The sequence below is a fragment of the Ranitomeya variabilis genome, chromosome 4, assembly GCF_051348905.1.
Source record: "Ranitomeya variabilis isolate aRanVar5 chromosome 4, aRanVar5.hap1, whole genome shotgun sequence".
NCBI classification, from domain to species: Eukaryota; Metazoa; Chordata; class Amphibia; order Anura; family Dendrobatidae; genus Ranitomeya; species Ranitomeya variabilis.
The window spans coordinates 362,512,757-362,527,849 of NC_135235.1; the positions used below are offsets into that span (position 1 = coordinate 362,512,757).

The window sequence follows — 15,093 nt, forward strand, 5'->3', positions numbered from 1 at the left end:
TTTGTGTCCCTGTGTGTTTTCTTCTGCAGTTTGCTTTGTTTCATACTATGCATTTTACATTTTTATTACATACACGGATATAATTTTATAATTGAATGCATTTTTTACACTAATTGCATTGTTACAACACAAACTAATCATTGTATGTGAAATTGACGCCAATGATTTCTTCTTAATGTGACACTAGGACCATTTGGTTCATAGATCACCAATTCTCTGGAGGATACGGAGGGTGACAAAGAAAACAACAAATTTTAAAAAGCAGGAAAAAAAACCCTGTTTATGCACCAACTATGTTAAAAGTGGAACAAAAATGTAGAACTGAAAAAGGAAGATGTGGATTGCAGAAATGAGGGCAGGCTAGGAAATCTTAAGGGAATAAATCAACACATATTATGTAAGGGAGACAGCACGAGAGAGAGAAATAAATATATTCAAAAGGAAAAAAAAAGAAAGAAAAAGGGGAGGGTGAGAGTAACTGGAAGGTACAGAGCCGAGGACAGAGAAAGGAAAAAATGAACGGAATGAAAAAGGAGGAGCAAAAGAAAATCAAACAAGAAGGTTTATTTTAAGAGCCAAGGAATTGTACCAGGCAGAGTGATAGTGAGAGGTGATAGTTTAGGATAAGCACCAGGCAGCTGAAGAGTTTGCCTTTTTATTCCTTGGCATATTCAATAAACTGTAGCTAACATAAGGAAGGGAGGGAATCAGTAAGGGTTATCTCATTCTTGGAAACTAGAAGCTTTTTTCCCTCTCAACCTGTGCTTGTGTTGATGGGGATCTAGCGGTCTTCCAGCATTCAGGATATGAAGGGATAACCAGCAGCAGAATGCCGGAATTCATTTGGAGATCTGTGTTAATCCTTCAGGCGAGCACTGCCATATACACCGCAGGTAAGTAATAGCATACTGGGCACTGGCCACTACCGTCATCTCAATCATTAATGCATGCATTCTATTAGCAGTCACCGGTAAGTAGAGGCTTAATAGTCTCCATGGAAGAGGTTGGAAAATGTCATTTTTGTTTCGTTTTCACTTTATGGGTTGATGTATTGCTTTCTCCTTTCTTACAGAAGTAGGATAATGCTGGAGTGTAACTTTCAAAATCATAAGAAATACACCTGCATGTTAGAATCCATAATGATTGAGCTTTTGAGACTGCAGATGTCTCTCATTGTCAATAGAAAAATCACACAGACGCCTAAATAAAGTATTCGGCAACTGCGGTAACTGAGGTTTTGACAGAGGAATGATTTTTGGGCTCTAATCTTTGACATCATAACCTGCCATAGTGATGCTCAATACTTGTAACAATAGGTGTAATCCAGCCTGCTAGTCCCATACTCTTTAACGAAGCGTGCTAATAGAAAATGCTTACTTCTTGGGGCACTAGCGTAATCATTGAAAGTTATGTGAAGAGTGCATTCTACTTTTTTTTTTGCGATCAATCACCTGTTCGGTCAGTTTACAAGATCTGTTGTAAAGCCGACAAGATAAGCTTCTTGTAGCAAATTTAGACCACAATTCGGCTCCGTATCCATTATAGAAATACACGGCTACAAATTGACATTCTACACGTGAGCGTGGAAAGGAAGAAATACTATAAGGTGATACAACGGTTTTATGATGAGCAGATGACATGAGTACACCAAATTAATGCTGAATGCTGCAGTATTTCCTATCTCCGGTAACCGGGCCTAATGCAAATGCATAAGTAAGCTCAGTATGGAAAGTATAAGAAGGGTTAAATACGGAAATGTGATGTGAGATTATGAGAATGGGTAAGCAATTCACTTCTACCCGGTGTATGTCATTACATATTTACATATTTAGGTTATAGCTGGAGAAGAGGGATTCGAGAACTTTTTATATATTGTCTATAAAATATGAGTGGCAGGAGTGTGTTATTCATTTGCATGATCTAAATTTAATATCTTGAGAAGAATAAACCTGACAATGTCCATGGATTAGAAAATACCTGTGTGAATTACAATTGACGTTCGCACTTGTTATTTTTGTAAAATGTTATTCTTATGGCATTATGCACTGCATTGTACCATCTGTCATTCACTAGCCAGCCACCTAATGATTGCCATCCTTCAATGAGAGGGCGAGGAAAGGCTGGAGAACTCTTCTACGGATGAGTGCACCAAAGTATTAGGAGTACATTCCTATTTTTGACACTGAAGGTTAACTGATAAAATATGCATAACTAATATTATATACAGTTGAATGTCTTAAGGCAAATCTGTAGGAAGATGTCAATGGTATGAATTAACACTTCAGTTCCTTGGCAGATTGAGGGGCAACTTTTTGCCTTAATTGCATGTTCTAAACCTACAGAACATGAACAGTATCCTCTCATTAAAAGCCTGAAGCCTTTTGATGGAATGAGTTCTGAATACTCAAAGTAATATACACTCCCAGGAGTTTGCAATGCTTTGAACGCCTGTACACAAGTAGCTTAGTGAATATTCATATGGAATTCAATCAATAATTCACATCAGATTTGCCTATGTTGGTGAACAAAACGGATTGAACCAGGAAATAGGAACATTGTACTCTGAGCTGCCATGATGTTGTTCTAAAACAATGTGTTTGGTGATAAATGATTATTCACATGATATGTATAGCATTCCCCCCAACCATCTTAAGATTGGGGTCCTATCTGTTGTGAATTCTGTTGTGGGTTCTGCTCTTGGGCTCCCTCCGGTGGTTATAAGTGGTAGTGCTGCTATTTGTCCTTCACAACAGTCATCAGCTGCTTCCACTTTGGACGGGGCTATTTAGTCTGGCTCCTTCCTTTAGTGAGTGTCAGTTGTCCATTGTTTTCTAGGGATCCACATCTCTGCTTGGTTTCTCCTTCTGGATTGTCCAAATCATCAAAGATAAGTCCTGGCTCTGTTTTTGCAGTCCACATGCGGTGGACTTAATAGTTCTGTGAATTGCTATGTTTTTTCTTGTCCAGCTTTGTCTGTGTAAAGATTTATTCAGCCAAGTTGGAAGCTCTGGAGTCACAGAGTTACCCTCCATGCCTTTAGTTAGGTGTGAAGATTTTTGTATTCTCTGTGGTGGATTTTGTAGTATTTTTTATACTGACCGCACAGTACTCTGTCCTGTCTTTTCTTTCTAGGTAGCGTGGCCTCCTTTGCTAAATTTTGTTTTCAGTCTGCGTTTGTAATTTCGCTCTCCTCTCACAGTCAATATTTGTGGGGGGCTGCCTTTCCTTTGGGAATTTTCTCTGAGGCAAGATAGTATTCCTGTTTCTTTCTTTAGGGGTAATTAGTCCTCCGGCCGTGACAAGGTGTCTAGGGAGTGACAGGAACATCCCACGGCTACTTCTAGTTTATGTGTTAAGTTCAGGGTCTGCGGACAGTATAGAGGCCACCTACTCCTGAGCTCGTCCATGCTGCTCCTAGGCCACCAGTTCATAACACCTATCATCCTCGCCTCTCAGTTGAGTAGTGGTAGGATTTCCCATAGAAATGAATAGGAGCTCGGATGACTTGGTGTGATGTGATTTAGGACACCTTCTTTTAGATAGATTGCAGTTTACATTGGTAGAACGCACATTACCTATAAATGTATGAGATTGGATTACCCCTTTAATGATTTACTAATAATCTTTATATAACTTCGACAGTACTTGGCTCCATGTAAATCATTGCTTTTGTGAATTCTCTTGAAGTCAACATACCATTTCGCTTGGTACATAAGTAGTATGTATTCTAGAGCTGCACTTCTCCTTGTATATTAGAATAAAAAGAAGCAGATATAGTCACCTATTGTCTAGTGACCACTTGGTTACGAGGATCATTTCGCTGCAGATTTACTTAAATTAAATCTCTGTAAATGTAAAGCTTCCCACAAGATCCAAAAATTTGCAATTTAATTTGTAAGGAAATAAATGCCTGATGCCATCTTACTCAGTGCTGAAGACTGCAATAGCCAGATAGCGGACTAATGATGTCACATGTATCTTTCCTTGTAATGCCTTGCAGTTATTACATCAAATAGTTTACTGCAACCAATCAGCGTGGACTATCAGAGAAACTAAAAAAGATGAGGGTCGACCATGCTGAACTATTTTAGGATATTAGGCCTAGGGATAGGAGGTCAGAGTGTACAGTTCATTCTACACAGGGAAAGAAAAATTCCTTAGGTCCATTCACACATCCGTATAAATCCAGTGCCTGAAAAAACAGTATCGGTGTCATCAGTGTTTTGGATCAGTCAGTCATCAGTGTTTCATAAGTGTGCCATCCGGGTTTTTCCAATACAGATAAAGAAAGAATGACATTAAAAAGCTTCTCTCATAGTTTGCAATGTTAAACATGTACAGCCCACAGACAGCACACGGGTTCTACACTGATGCCATTCGTGAGCATTCAAAAACCCATAGATGTGTATTGGCCTTTGCCGTCCGTGCTGCCAAAAAAAACAGACATGTCTGTGAGGTTCACATGGACACATGGTCCATGTACAAACACAGACATGCGCACCGCAAAATAGGTTATAATGGGTATGTGTGGCAACAGTAAAAAACGGATGCCATACCTACTGCAAACATGGACATGTGAAGGGGGCCTAAATCTGATTGGGGTCTTCTGCTGCAGTGCTGAATCACATTGAAAATATGATTGTTAGCCTCAGTCTGTGAGTAATAATTCAAAGATTCCAACAACAGGCAGTGAAGTTGTATACCTGTCTCATATATTTTTGCTATTAAAGAAAAATCCTGAAGCCAAGGCTTTGTGTGTCACAGAGAGTGTGCTTCCTGGATTGTGAGATGGGAAAGCCATCATTTATTTTTTAAATACAAAAGAAATTTCTCCACAATTCAGAAATTTCAACATAACTGTCCACCTCACAAAGTGTGTTACGCTGTATAGCGGTGGTTAATTATTATATTTTTATTGATTAATCGGTTGATTCTGAATGTGGCGATACCAAATATGTGTATGTTTGATTTGTGTATTGTTTTATTTTGAATGAGGGGAAAGGAGGGTGATTTGAACTTTTATTTTTCTTTTTTTATATTTATAAAAACATTTTAATTTTACATTTGGCATGCTTCAATAGTCTCCATGGGAGAATAGAAGCTGCCATAACCTGATCAGCTCTGCTATATACAGGCGATGATCAGATCACCAGTATGTAGCAGAATTGCTCAGTTGCTATGAGTGCTGACCACCAGGTGGTGCTCATAGCAATCTGGCAGTGACAACCAAAGATGTCTGCTAGAGACCTCTGGATGTCATGGGCTGGATTTCGGGCACACTTGCCAGAAGCGCATGTTAAATGCCTCTATAAGAGATTGACAGTGGTATTTAACTTGTTAACAGCTGCGACTGGATCCACAATTCCACCTGCAGCTGTTAGATGCACGTCAGCTGATGAAAACAGCTGACTTGTGCTGGAAAACATGTGGGCTCAGTGCCGGAGCCCACATCAAAGGGAATGAGTCCGACATTGGCTTACTATTATGCCCGATGTCAGAAAGAGGTTAATGTTACTTCTTAGCTATGACCCTGCTTGGTGACCATTCCTGCCTCTGGACGGCAACCCTTCCATGGTATCTATCCACTGGATCCCATTGTAAGACCAGATTCCCGTGCAGGGGTTAAAGGGAATCTTCTGGAAAAAAAACATTTCTGTAAAGTTTCTTGCATGAGGTGCTACGCCTGAAGACCAAGCGTCCCATTGCACCCAGTGACCTAACCCAATAAAAAATTATAGATACACAACTCGTGCCACAAGCAAATATTTCCTCAATCAGCAGTTGTAAAAGTGGGCAAGTAAGTAAGTAATAACATTACATGATAGGCTACATAGAAAACCACAAAAATAGGACCAAAAAGCCTCCAAAAATTCAAGAATTAGTACAGCACAAATGGACTGCAGTACTAACCTGTTCAGGTCTCTAAACTAGTGCACTCCCAAGATGTAGCAAACCCATGTGATAAAGATGGTGGCAATACAGGTGCAAAATACTGATGAGGCAATCACTCACAACCTACCAACTCATGGAGGGGGTGATTGCTTAGTATATGATTGCACAAAAGAGGCTTGTATAGGGCACTGGTCACACACAGGTAATGCACAATGTCTGATTTACAGCCTTTTAGTGACACACATACTATTAGATCAGGCGGGCTGTCCAGCACTAAATACATGCATCCCATAAGGGCAGACAACCTAGTTTACAAGACCAAAAATACTGGGCTGAGCTGCAAAAAAAAAAAATTAAAAAAAATTATATATATATATATATATATATATATATATATATATATATATATCACAGCATCACATGTACATGAATCGGCCATGTGAAAACACAGACAAATATACATTTCTCAAAAATATTTTTTTCATAAAAATTTTTTCAAAAAATTTTTTATTCATAAAACTTACAGTTAAATGGAGATTCTTAGCGCATAAATTGGCCAATTCATGTATGCCCATCAACCACGGCAAGGTGATCTCCCCCTGATGGGTCCTACTCTACTGTACATGCCACTCTTGGGCCACCTGCAAGGTCAATGGGCGGTAATCAACTCTACCTGCCCATAAATTGTAGGCTTAGCCCAGAGTGACATGTTTTGTCCAGAGTTGTAGGCTGGTGGCCCAAGAGTGGCATGTACAGTAGAGTAGGACCCATCAGGGGGAGATCACCTTGCCGTGGTTGATGGGCATACATGAATTGGCCAATTTATGCGCTAAGAATCTCCATTTAACTGTAAGTTTTATGAAAAAAAATTTCTTTGAAAAAATTTTTATGAAAAAAATATTTTTGAGAAATGTATATTTGTCTGTGTTTTCACATGGCCGATTCATGTACATGTGCTGCTGTGATTTTTTTATCTATGTGTTGCAGTTTGCAGCGTGCACGTGTTCACATTGGGAGTGCTGATTGGTTTTTTTTTATATATATATATATATATATATATATATATATATATATATATATATATATATATATATATATATATATATATATATATAATAATATGAGGTATTGGTCGATATTTTGGCCAAGATATGTAAGCTTGCAACCGAACGTCAAGGGTCCTCACATTTTCAAGTCCGAACTCTAAACTTCATAGAAAAACCACAAAAACAGGACAAAAAATCCTCCCAAAAATTCAAGAATTAATACAGCACAAAGGGAGTGCAGTACTCACCTGTCCAGGTGTCTGAACTAGTGCACTCTCAGGATGCAGCAAACCTTTGCTGCAGTCCATTTGTGCTGTATTAATGATAGGCCACATGCAACATATCAAATATCAATGTCTAAATCCTTTACCTGTAATATCTATAAGGGTATGTTTCCACGTTCAGGATGGCCGGCGGGATTGCCGCAGCGGCGAAGCCGCTCGGCGCTAAGCCCCGCCCCCTTTCTGGGACGCGATCATGCCGGATGTGTTAACTCTTCACATCCGGGATGATCGCTCGCTCCCATAGGGCCCTGTGATATGCCTTGCGGGGACGCTGCGTCCCCGCAAGGTGTACGGACATGCTGCGATCTGAAAAAACGCGCAGCATGTCCGGAGTCGCAGGGCCGCCGCGTGCGGGTTTCCACGCATAGTGGAGACGGGATTTCATAAAATCCCCTCCACTATGCTGGAACATCTGGACGCTGCTTTTTTGACGCTGCAGCTCTGCGCAGCGTCAAAAAAGCGGCGTTTCCTGACCGTGGAAACATACCCTTAATATCGACAAAGAGAACAGCCTGGATAAAAACAAATATGAAATATGACAAGAGATTTATAATCAAATTTTTGTGTTCATGGACAGATGATTTTGTAATGATATTATACTGACAGGTATTTTATGGGATAAAAGTATTAAATGTCCATGAACATCTGTATTCAGACATAGGTCTATAATAACAATACAATAATAATAATAAAAATAATCTTTATTTATATAGCGCCAACATATTCCGCAGCACTTTACAGTTTAAGGGTATGGGTATGTGTCCACGTTCAGGATTGCATCAGGATTTGGTCAGGATTTTATGTCAGTATTTGTAAGCCAAAACCAGGAGTGGGTGATAAATGCAGAATTGGTGCATGTGTTTCTATTATACTTTTCCTCTAATTGTTCCACTCCTGGTTTTGGCTTACAAATACTGATGGAAAATCTTGACCAAATCCTGATGCAATCCTGAACGTGGACACATACCCTTAGGCCATGACTAGTCTACTGAATTTACAACAAATACACTTTATTTTTACTTCTCACATTTCCTGCGCTATTTCCATCTATTCCCAACATGTTGAAACTAATCTTCCAATGTCACCACAATACTGAACCTCAGCTGCTGTTGTATTTGTCCCCGTTATTGGTTCTGTTGTGTGGCACAAAATCATGCCCACCACTGTGCCCCTTACAAAGTAAAATACCACCTTTATTGATGGCAAAATTGCCCTCTAGAAAATAATAATGCTCCCTATGTGACCCTTTGATGGTCACATAACCCTTGGCGAGCCTATAATAATAATGATTTTTAAGTCCCCACTAAATATATAGCAATGGTCCATGAGTCCTCAAATGTATAGTGATAATGTCTCCCAAGTCCACCCATGTATAATTCCCCTATTCACAATATAATGACATCAAAGCTCTCCTTTTAGTATGAGCTTCTCAGCGCTTCTCTATAGACGGCATGATGCCCCCTAGCTCTTTTATGCACAGTATAATGCCTCCACATCTCTCATATAGAGAGTATGAAGTCTCTACAGCATTTCTACACACGGTATAATGGCTGCACAGTTCCCTTACACACAGAATTAGGTCCCCACCTCTCCCTATGCACAGAATGATGGCCCTCAAAATCCCCTCATGCACAGTATAATGCTCCAACACTGTATGATGGCCCCCAACAGTAGTCCTCTAAAAGTAAAATACCCGCAAAGCACTCTACATGCAGTATAATGCCACACCAATAGTGTTGAGCATTCCGATACTGCAAATATCGGGTATCGGCCGATATTTGCTGTATCGGAATTCCGATACCGAGTTCCGATATTGTTGTGATTTTGGAAATCGGAATCGGAAGTTCATATAAGTTCCCAGTCATCTTCGGCATGTGCGGAGCGTATGGTTACCAGGGTCTGGAGGAGAGGAGACTCTCCTTCAGGCCCTGGGATCCATATTCATGTAAAAAATAAAGAATAAAAATAAAAATTATGGATATACTCACCCCTCCGACGGCCCCTGGCTCTCAGCGGTGCAACCGGCAGTCTCTGTTCCTAAGAATGCAGTGAGTGTAGGACCTGCAATGACGTAGCGGTCTTGTGATTGGTCGCGTGACCGGCGCGTGACCGCGACGTCATCGCAGATCCTACACTCACTGCATTCTTAGGAACGGAGGCAGATGCTTGCACCACTGAGGTCCAGGGTCCGTAGAAGGGGTGAGTATATCCATATATTTTTTTTTATTATTCTTTATTTTTTACATGAATATGGATCCCAGGGCCTGAAGGAGAGTTTCCTCTCCTTCAGACCCTGGGAACCATCCAGGATCGGTTCCGATATTTGTGTCCCATTGATTTGTATTGGTATCGGGTATCGGTATCGGCGATATCCGATATTTTTTGGATATCGGCCGATCCAATCCGATACCGATACTTTTGAATATCGGAAGGTATCGCTCAACACTACCCAACAGTAGTCCTCACACAGTATAATGCTCCCAAAGCCCCCCAAAAAGTATAAGGCTCCAACAGTATTCCCACCACAGTATGTTGCCCCCAAACCTCCTATATACAGTATAATGCTTAAATAAATAATAAAGCCCAGTGCAGCTTCCGTTACACAGTATGATGCCCCCAATCTGAATAATTGCCCCAAAAAGCCCCTATAAGTAATATTAAAATAAATACAAAACATCATATTCTTACCTGGATGGCACAACGGCAGAGTACGCAACACATCAGAGTCCCACCCGAAGATGTCATCACATGACTTTGCCTCTGCTTTAGGACTTGTCCTCGTCCAGTGTCACGCTGCTTTTCTATAGGTCACAGGTCACTTTAGATCGGAGAGTGATAGGTGTCTACTGCAGAGCCTAACTATATCTGTGTGCTATGCACAACAAAAATGTTTGAAGTGGTGTTCACTTAAAGTTGACCCCTTTGAGGCAAGGGTCTTGGATGGCCATCCTCTCTGTTTCCCCAGTAGCTTTGCTACTGGGTGCCAGGTAATGATCCCCCACCTATCTGATAATGATGACCTATCCTAAGGCATGGTTATCAATATCATAATATTGATAAAACCCTTTAAGGGTCCAAGGGGTTTCAGCAAGAACTGTATCACCTTTAGTTTTTATCTAGACACAGCGAGATGAGAGCTTCTGAACATTAGAAGCCACAAACTGTAAATTACATTCATATTCCATGTTTAGAAGATATAATTATTAAATGTTTACATTCATATATACATGTCTTTCATAACAGCACGTCGGATGACTCCTACAGCCACACCAAGCTGTCAAATGTAGAGTTGCCTGCAATAAATTATTATTAATGTGTTAGATATTAAAGTGTGGAATGTAGGAAGCTGGCTGCTGGTTCATTAATCCAATTTGTGGTCTGAAATGGAGGAATGTCCTGAACCATTTTCTGGTGGTCCTTGGCAGCTCTGCAAACTGAGCACATTTTCTGTATCTTGTCTTCCTCCACAGATTTTACCTGACAAACCACTTATCATTTTGCAACCCTGTGACAAACTTTTTCACAGTTTCTCTAATATCTTTTTTATATTTATGAGATGCATGGCTATGGGGTGAGTCAGACCATGGATACTCGGCGGCCTTGTGAATTGTGAGGTACCATTACTTAATACACTGTTTTCCTGAAATAACCAGCTGTATTAAAGGGAACCTGTCACCCCGTTTTTTCAATATGCGGTAAAACTACTGTTCAATAGGGCCTGAGCTGTGCTGGACAAGAGTGCCTTTATTATCCCGTGATTCCCCACCTTTGCTGCAAAAATACCTTAGTAAAGTCGCCGTTTTTGGCTGTCAATCATGTAGGTCTGGTCAAAAGGGCGTGGTGAAATGGCTGTTTCTCCCCCACCTCTTGCTTATTTTCCCGGCATTGGCGTAGTGTTTTGCGCATGCGCAACAGCCGAATGCACTGCGCAACGGCAAAAAAAGAGCACGATCTGTGCTTTTCAGAGGTTTATCGGTGGGGGCGGCAATCTTCCTGTGAGATGCAAACTCGGCTTCAGGAAAATGGCCGCCGCAATCTCCATCTGCGCACGCGCGGCATCCCGCGGCCATTTTCCTGAAGCCCTGGGAAGCAGAGCACTCCATCTGCGCACGCGCGGCCACAGGAAGATGGCCTTTTATATTTAGGACTTGGGTGCAGCTGTCCACTGATTTCTTAAATAAAAAGAGCAACTGTATTCATGTTATAAGCAATGTCACATCTCCAACAGGACTTACAACGTCTGCTTCTGTCACCAGGCACCTCAGCATTCATTCTTCGAGTGGCGTTGGTGATGGAGGAGATGTCACAACTAGAGTTGAGCGACTTTCATTTTTTTAAGATCGAGTCGGGTTTTGTGAAACCCGACTTTGTCCAGAGTCGAGTCGAGTGCAGTCGGCCGATTATCGCTAAAAGTCGGGGATCGACCGAAACGCGAAACCCAATGCAAGTCAATGGGGAAGCATAGTCGGCAGTGAGTGGAGGCCAGGAAAACACCTACAGTGCCCATTTTAATGCCAAAAACATCCATTCTTGTTTCTGAAGCTTGTCAATCTTAATTAACTTTATAATAATAGTTGGGCATAGGAAATTGGGGGTCATTTGGCAAAAGTTGTGGGGGGAGTAGGGCTGGCTCAAGTTTTTCGTGGGCCCAGGAAATGCGGACTACGTCACGGCGGTGTTGCAGGGAGAGGTAAGTATTTCAACGTTGCAAGTGCTGTGATCCTGAGCAAGCAGGGGGGGCCCACTCGTTCGCATTGGCACTGGCACAGGGCCCCTCAAAGTACGGCGGTGTGTTTGCATGGCGGGGGCGCCTCCCACCAGCAGCGACACTTTTGCGTACTCTGAGGGGCCCTGTGCCAGTGACGTCGCCAACGAGTATGCCCCCCCACCTGATGAAGGAACCTGCACTTTCATCTGCACCTTCCTCTTTGTCCCTGTGTAAGGTGGTATAACATGCGGGAAGGGGAACCTTACTTTCAGCAGGGTCAGATTCTGGCTGTGTAGAGTACAAGGGGAATGTAGTGGTCTAGGTCAATGTACCAGCAGACTCATCTAGCAGTGGCTGGGCAATGGGCAGGATGAGGAGGAAACAGATATAGGGCCAAAGAATAAAGTAGGCTAAATGCAGTTCAAAATTGGTAACAGGACTAAACAGGCGGCATTGCTTTGTTCAGTGGAGTAGCAAACCCAAGAGCAGCAGACACTGTTTCAAGGGCCTAACCACACTAATAGGCCAAATGCAGTTTAATATCTGATAGTATAGGCCGAAAGCCAGAATGTGGAAGCTCAGCTTTGTTCAGTTGAGGACAACACCAGGCAGGGGCAGACACCTTTAGTAGGCCGGAACAGCCAATTTCATTTTTAAAAATCGTAATTTGGAACAGAAGGTTGAAGCTCAGCTTTATTCAGTTGAGGACAACACCAGGCAGGGGCAGACACCTTTAGTAGGCCGGAACAGCCAATTTCATTTTTAAAAATCGTAATTTGGAACAGAAGGTTGAAGCTCAGCTTTATTCAGTTGAGGACAACACCAGGCAGGGGCAGACACCTTTACTAGGCCGGAACAGCCAATTTCATTTTTAAAAATCGTTATTTTGGAACAGAAGGTTGAAGCTCAGCTTTATTCAGTTGAGGACAACACCAGGCAGGGGCAGACACGTTTAGTAGGCCGGAACAGCCAATTTCATTTTTAAAAATCGTAATTTGGAACAGAAGGTTGAAGCTCAGCTTTATTCAGTTGAGGACAACACCAGGCAGGGGCAGACACCTTTACTAGGCCGGAACAGCCAATTTCATTTTTAAAAATCGTTATTTTGGAACAGAAGGTTGAAGCTCAGCTTTATTCAGTTGAGGACAACACCAGGCAGGGGCAGACACCTTTAGTAGGCCGGAACAGCCAATTTCATTTTTAAAAATCGTAATTTGGAACAGAAGGTTGAAGCTCAGCTTTATTCAGTTGAGGACAACACCAGGCAGGGGCAGACACCTTTACTAGGCCGGAACAGCCAATTTCATTTTTAAAAATCGTTATTTTGGAACAGAAGGTTGAAGCTCAGCTTTATTCAGTTGAGGACAACACCAGGCAGGGGCAGACACGTTTAGTAGGCCGGAACAGCCAATTTCATTTTTAAAAATCGTAATTTGGAACAGAAGGTTGAAGCTCAGCTTTATTCAGTTGAGGACAACACCAGGCAGGGGCAGACACCTTTACTAGGCCGGAACAGCCAATTTCATTTTTAAAAATCGTTATTTTGGAACAGAAGGTTGAAGCTCAGCTTTATTCAGTTGAGGACAACACCAGGCAGGGGCAGACACCTTTAGTAGGCCGGAACAGCCAATTTCATTTTTAAAAATCGTAATTTGGAACAGAAGGTTGAAGCTCAGCTTTATTCAGTTGAGGACAACACCAGGCAGGGGCAGACACCTTTACTAGGCCGGAACAGCCAATTTCATTTTTAAAAATCGTTATTTTGGAACAGAAGGTTGAAGCTCAGCTTTATTCAGTTGAGGACAACACCAGGCAGGGGCAGACACCTTTAGTAGGCCGGAACAGCCAATTTCATTTTTAAAAATCATAATTTGGAACAGAAGGTTGAAGCTCAGCTTTATTCAGTTGAGGACAACACCAGGCAGGGGCAGACACCTTTACTAGGCCGGAACAGCCAATTTCATTTTTAAAAATCGTTATTTTGGAACAGAAGGTTGAAGCTCAGCTTTATTCAGTTGAGGACAACACCAGGCAGGGGCAGACACGTTTAGTAGGCCAGAACAGCCAATTTCATTTTTAAAAATCGTAATTTGGAACAGAAGGTTGAAGCTCAGCTTTATTCAGTTGAGGACAACACCAGGCAGGGGCAGACACCTTTACTAGGCCGGAACAGCCAATTTCATTTTTAAAAATCGTTATTTTGGAACAGAAGGTTGAAGCTCAGCTTTATTCAGTTGAGGACAACACCAGGCAGGGGCAGACACCTTTAGTAGGCCGGAACAGCCAATTTCATTTTTAAAAATCGTAATTTGGAACAGAAGGTTGAAGCTCAGCTTTATTCAGTTGAGGACAACACCAGGCAGGGGCAGACACCTTTACTAGGCCGGAACAGCCAATTTCATTTTTAAAAATCGTTATTTTGGAACAGAAGGTTGAAGCTCAGCTTTATTCAGTTGAGGACAACACCAGGCAGGGGCAGACACCTTTAGTAGGCCGGAACAGCCAATTTCATTTTTAAAAATCATAATTTGGAACAGAAGGTTGAAGCTCAGCTTTATTCAGTTGAGGACAACACCAGGCAGGGGCAGACACCTTTACTAGGCCGGAACAGCCAATTTCATTTTTAAAAATCGTTATTTTGGAACAGAAGGTTGAAGCTCAGCTTTATTCAGTTGAGGACAACACCAGGCAGGGGCAGACACGTTTAGTAGGCCAGAACAGCCAATTTCATTTTTAAAAATCGTAATTTGGAACAGAAGGTTGAAGCTCAGCTTTATTCAGTTGAGGACAACACCAGGCAGGGGCAGACACCTTTACTAGGCCGGAACAGCCAATTTCATTTTTAAAAATCGTTATTTTGGAACAGAAGGTTGAAGCTCAGCTTTATTCAGTTGAGGACAACACCAGGCAGGGGCAGACACCTTTAGTAGGCCGGAACAGCCAATTTCATTTTTAAAAATCGTAATTTGGAACAGAAGGTTGAAGCTCAGCTTTATTCAGTTGAGGACAACACCAGGCAGGGGCAGACACCTTTACTAGGCCGGAACAGCCAATTTCATTTTAAAAAATCGTAATTTGGAACAGAAGGTTGAAGCTCAGCTTTATTCAGCTGAGGACAACACCAGGCAGGGGCAGACACCTTTACTAGGCCGGAACAGCCAAT

At 41.8% G+C, this 15,093-nt stretch overlaps 1 protein-coding gene across 1 annotated transcript in view; it reads left to right on the forward strand.

The window, feature by feature from the left end:
• The first annotated feature begins 250 nt into the window (after window positions 1-250).
• LOC143764772 (carbonic anhydrase-related protein 10-like) overlaps window positions 251-15,093 on the forward strand; it is a 2,293,337-nt gene continuing 2,278,494 nt past the window's right edge. The window contains exon 1 of the mRNA XM_077250719.1: window positions 251-893. Within this exon, the coding sequence (XP_077106834.1) occupies window positions 830-893 (64 nt within the window). The 5' untranslated portion in view covers window positions 251-829. The remainder of the gene's footprint in view (window positions 894-15,093) is intronic.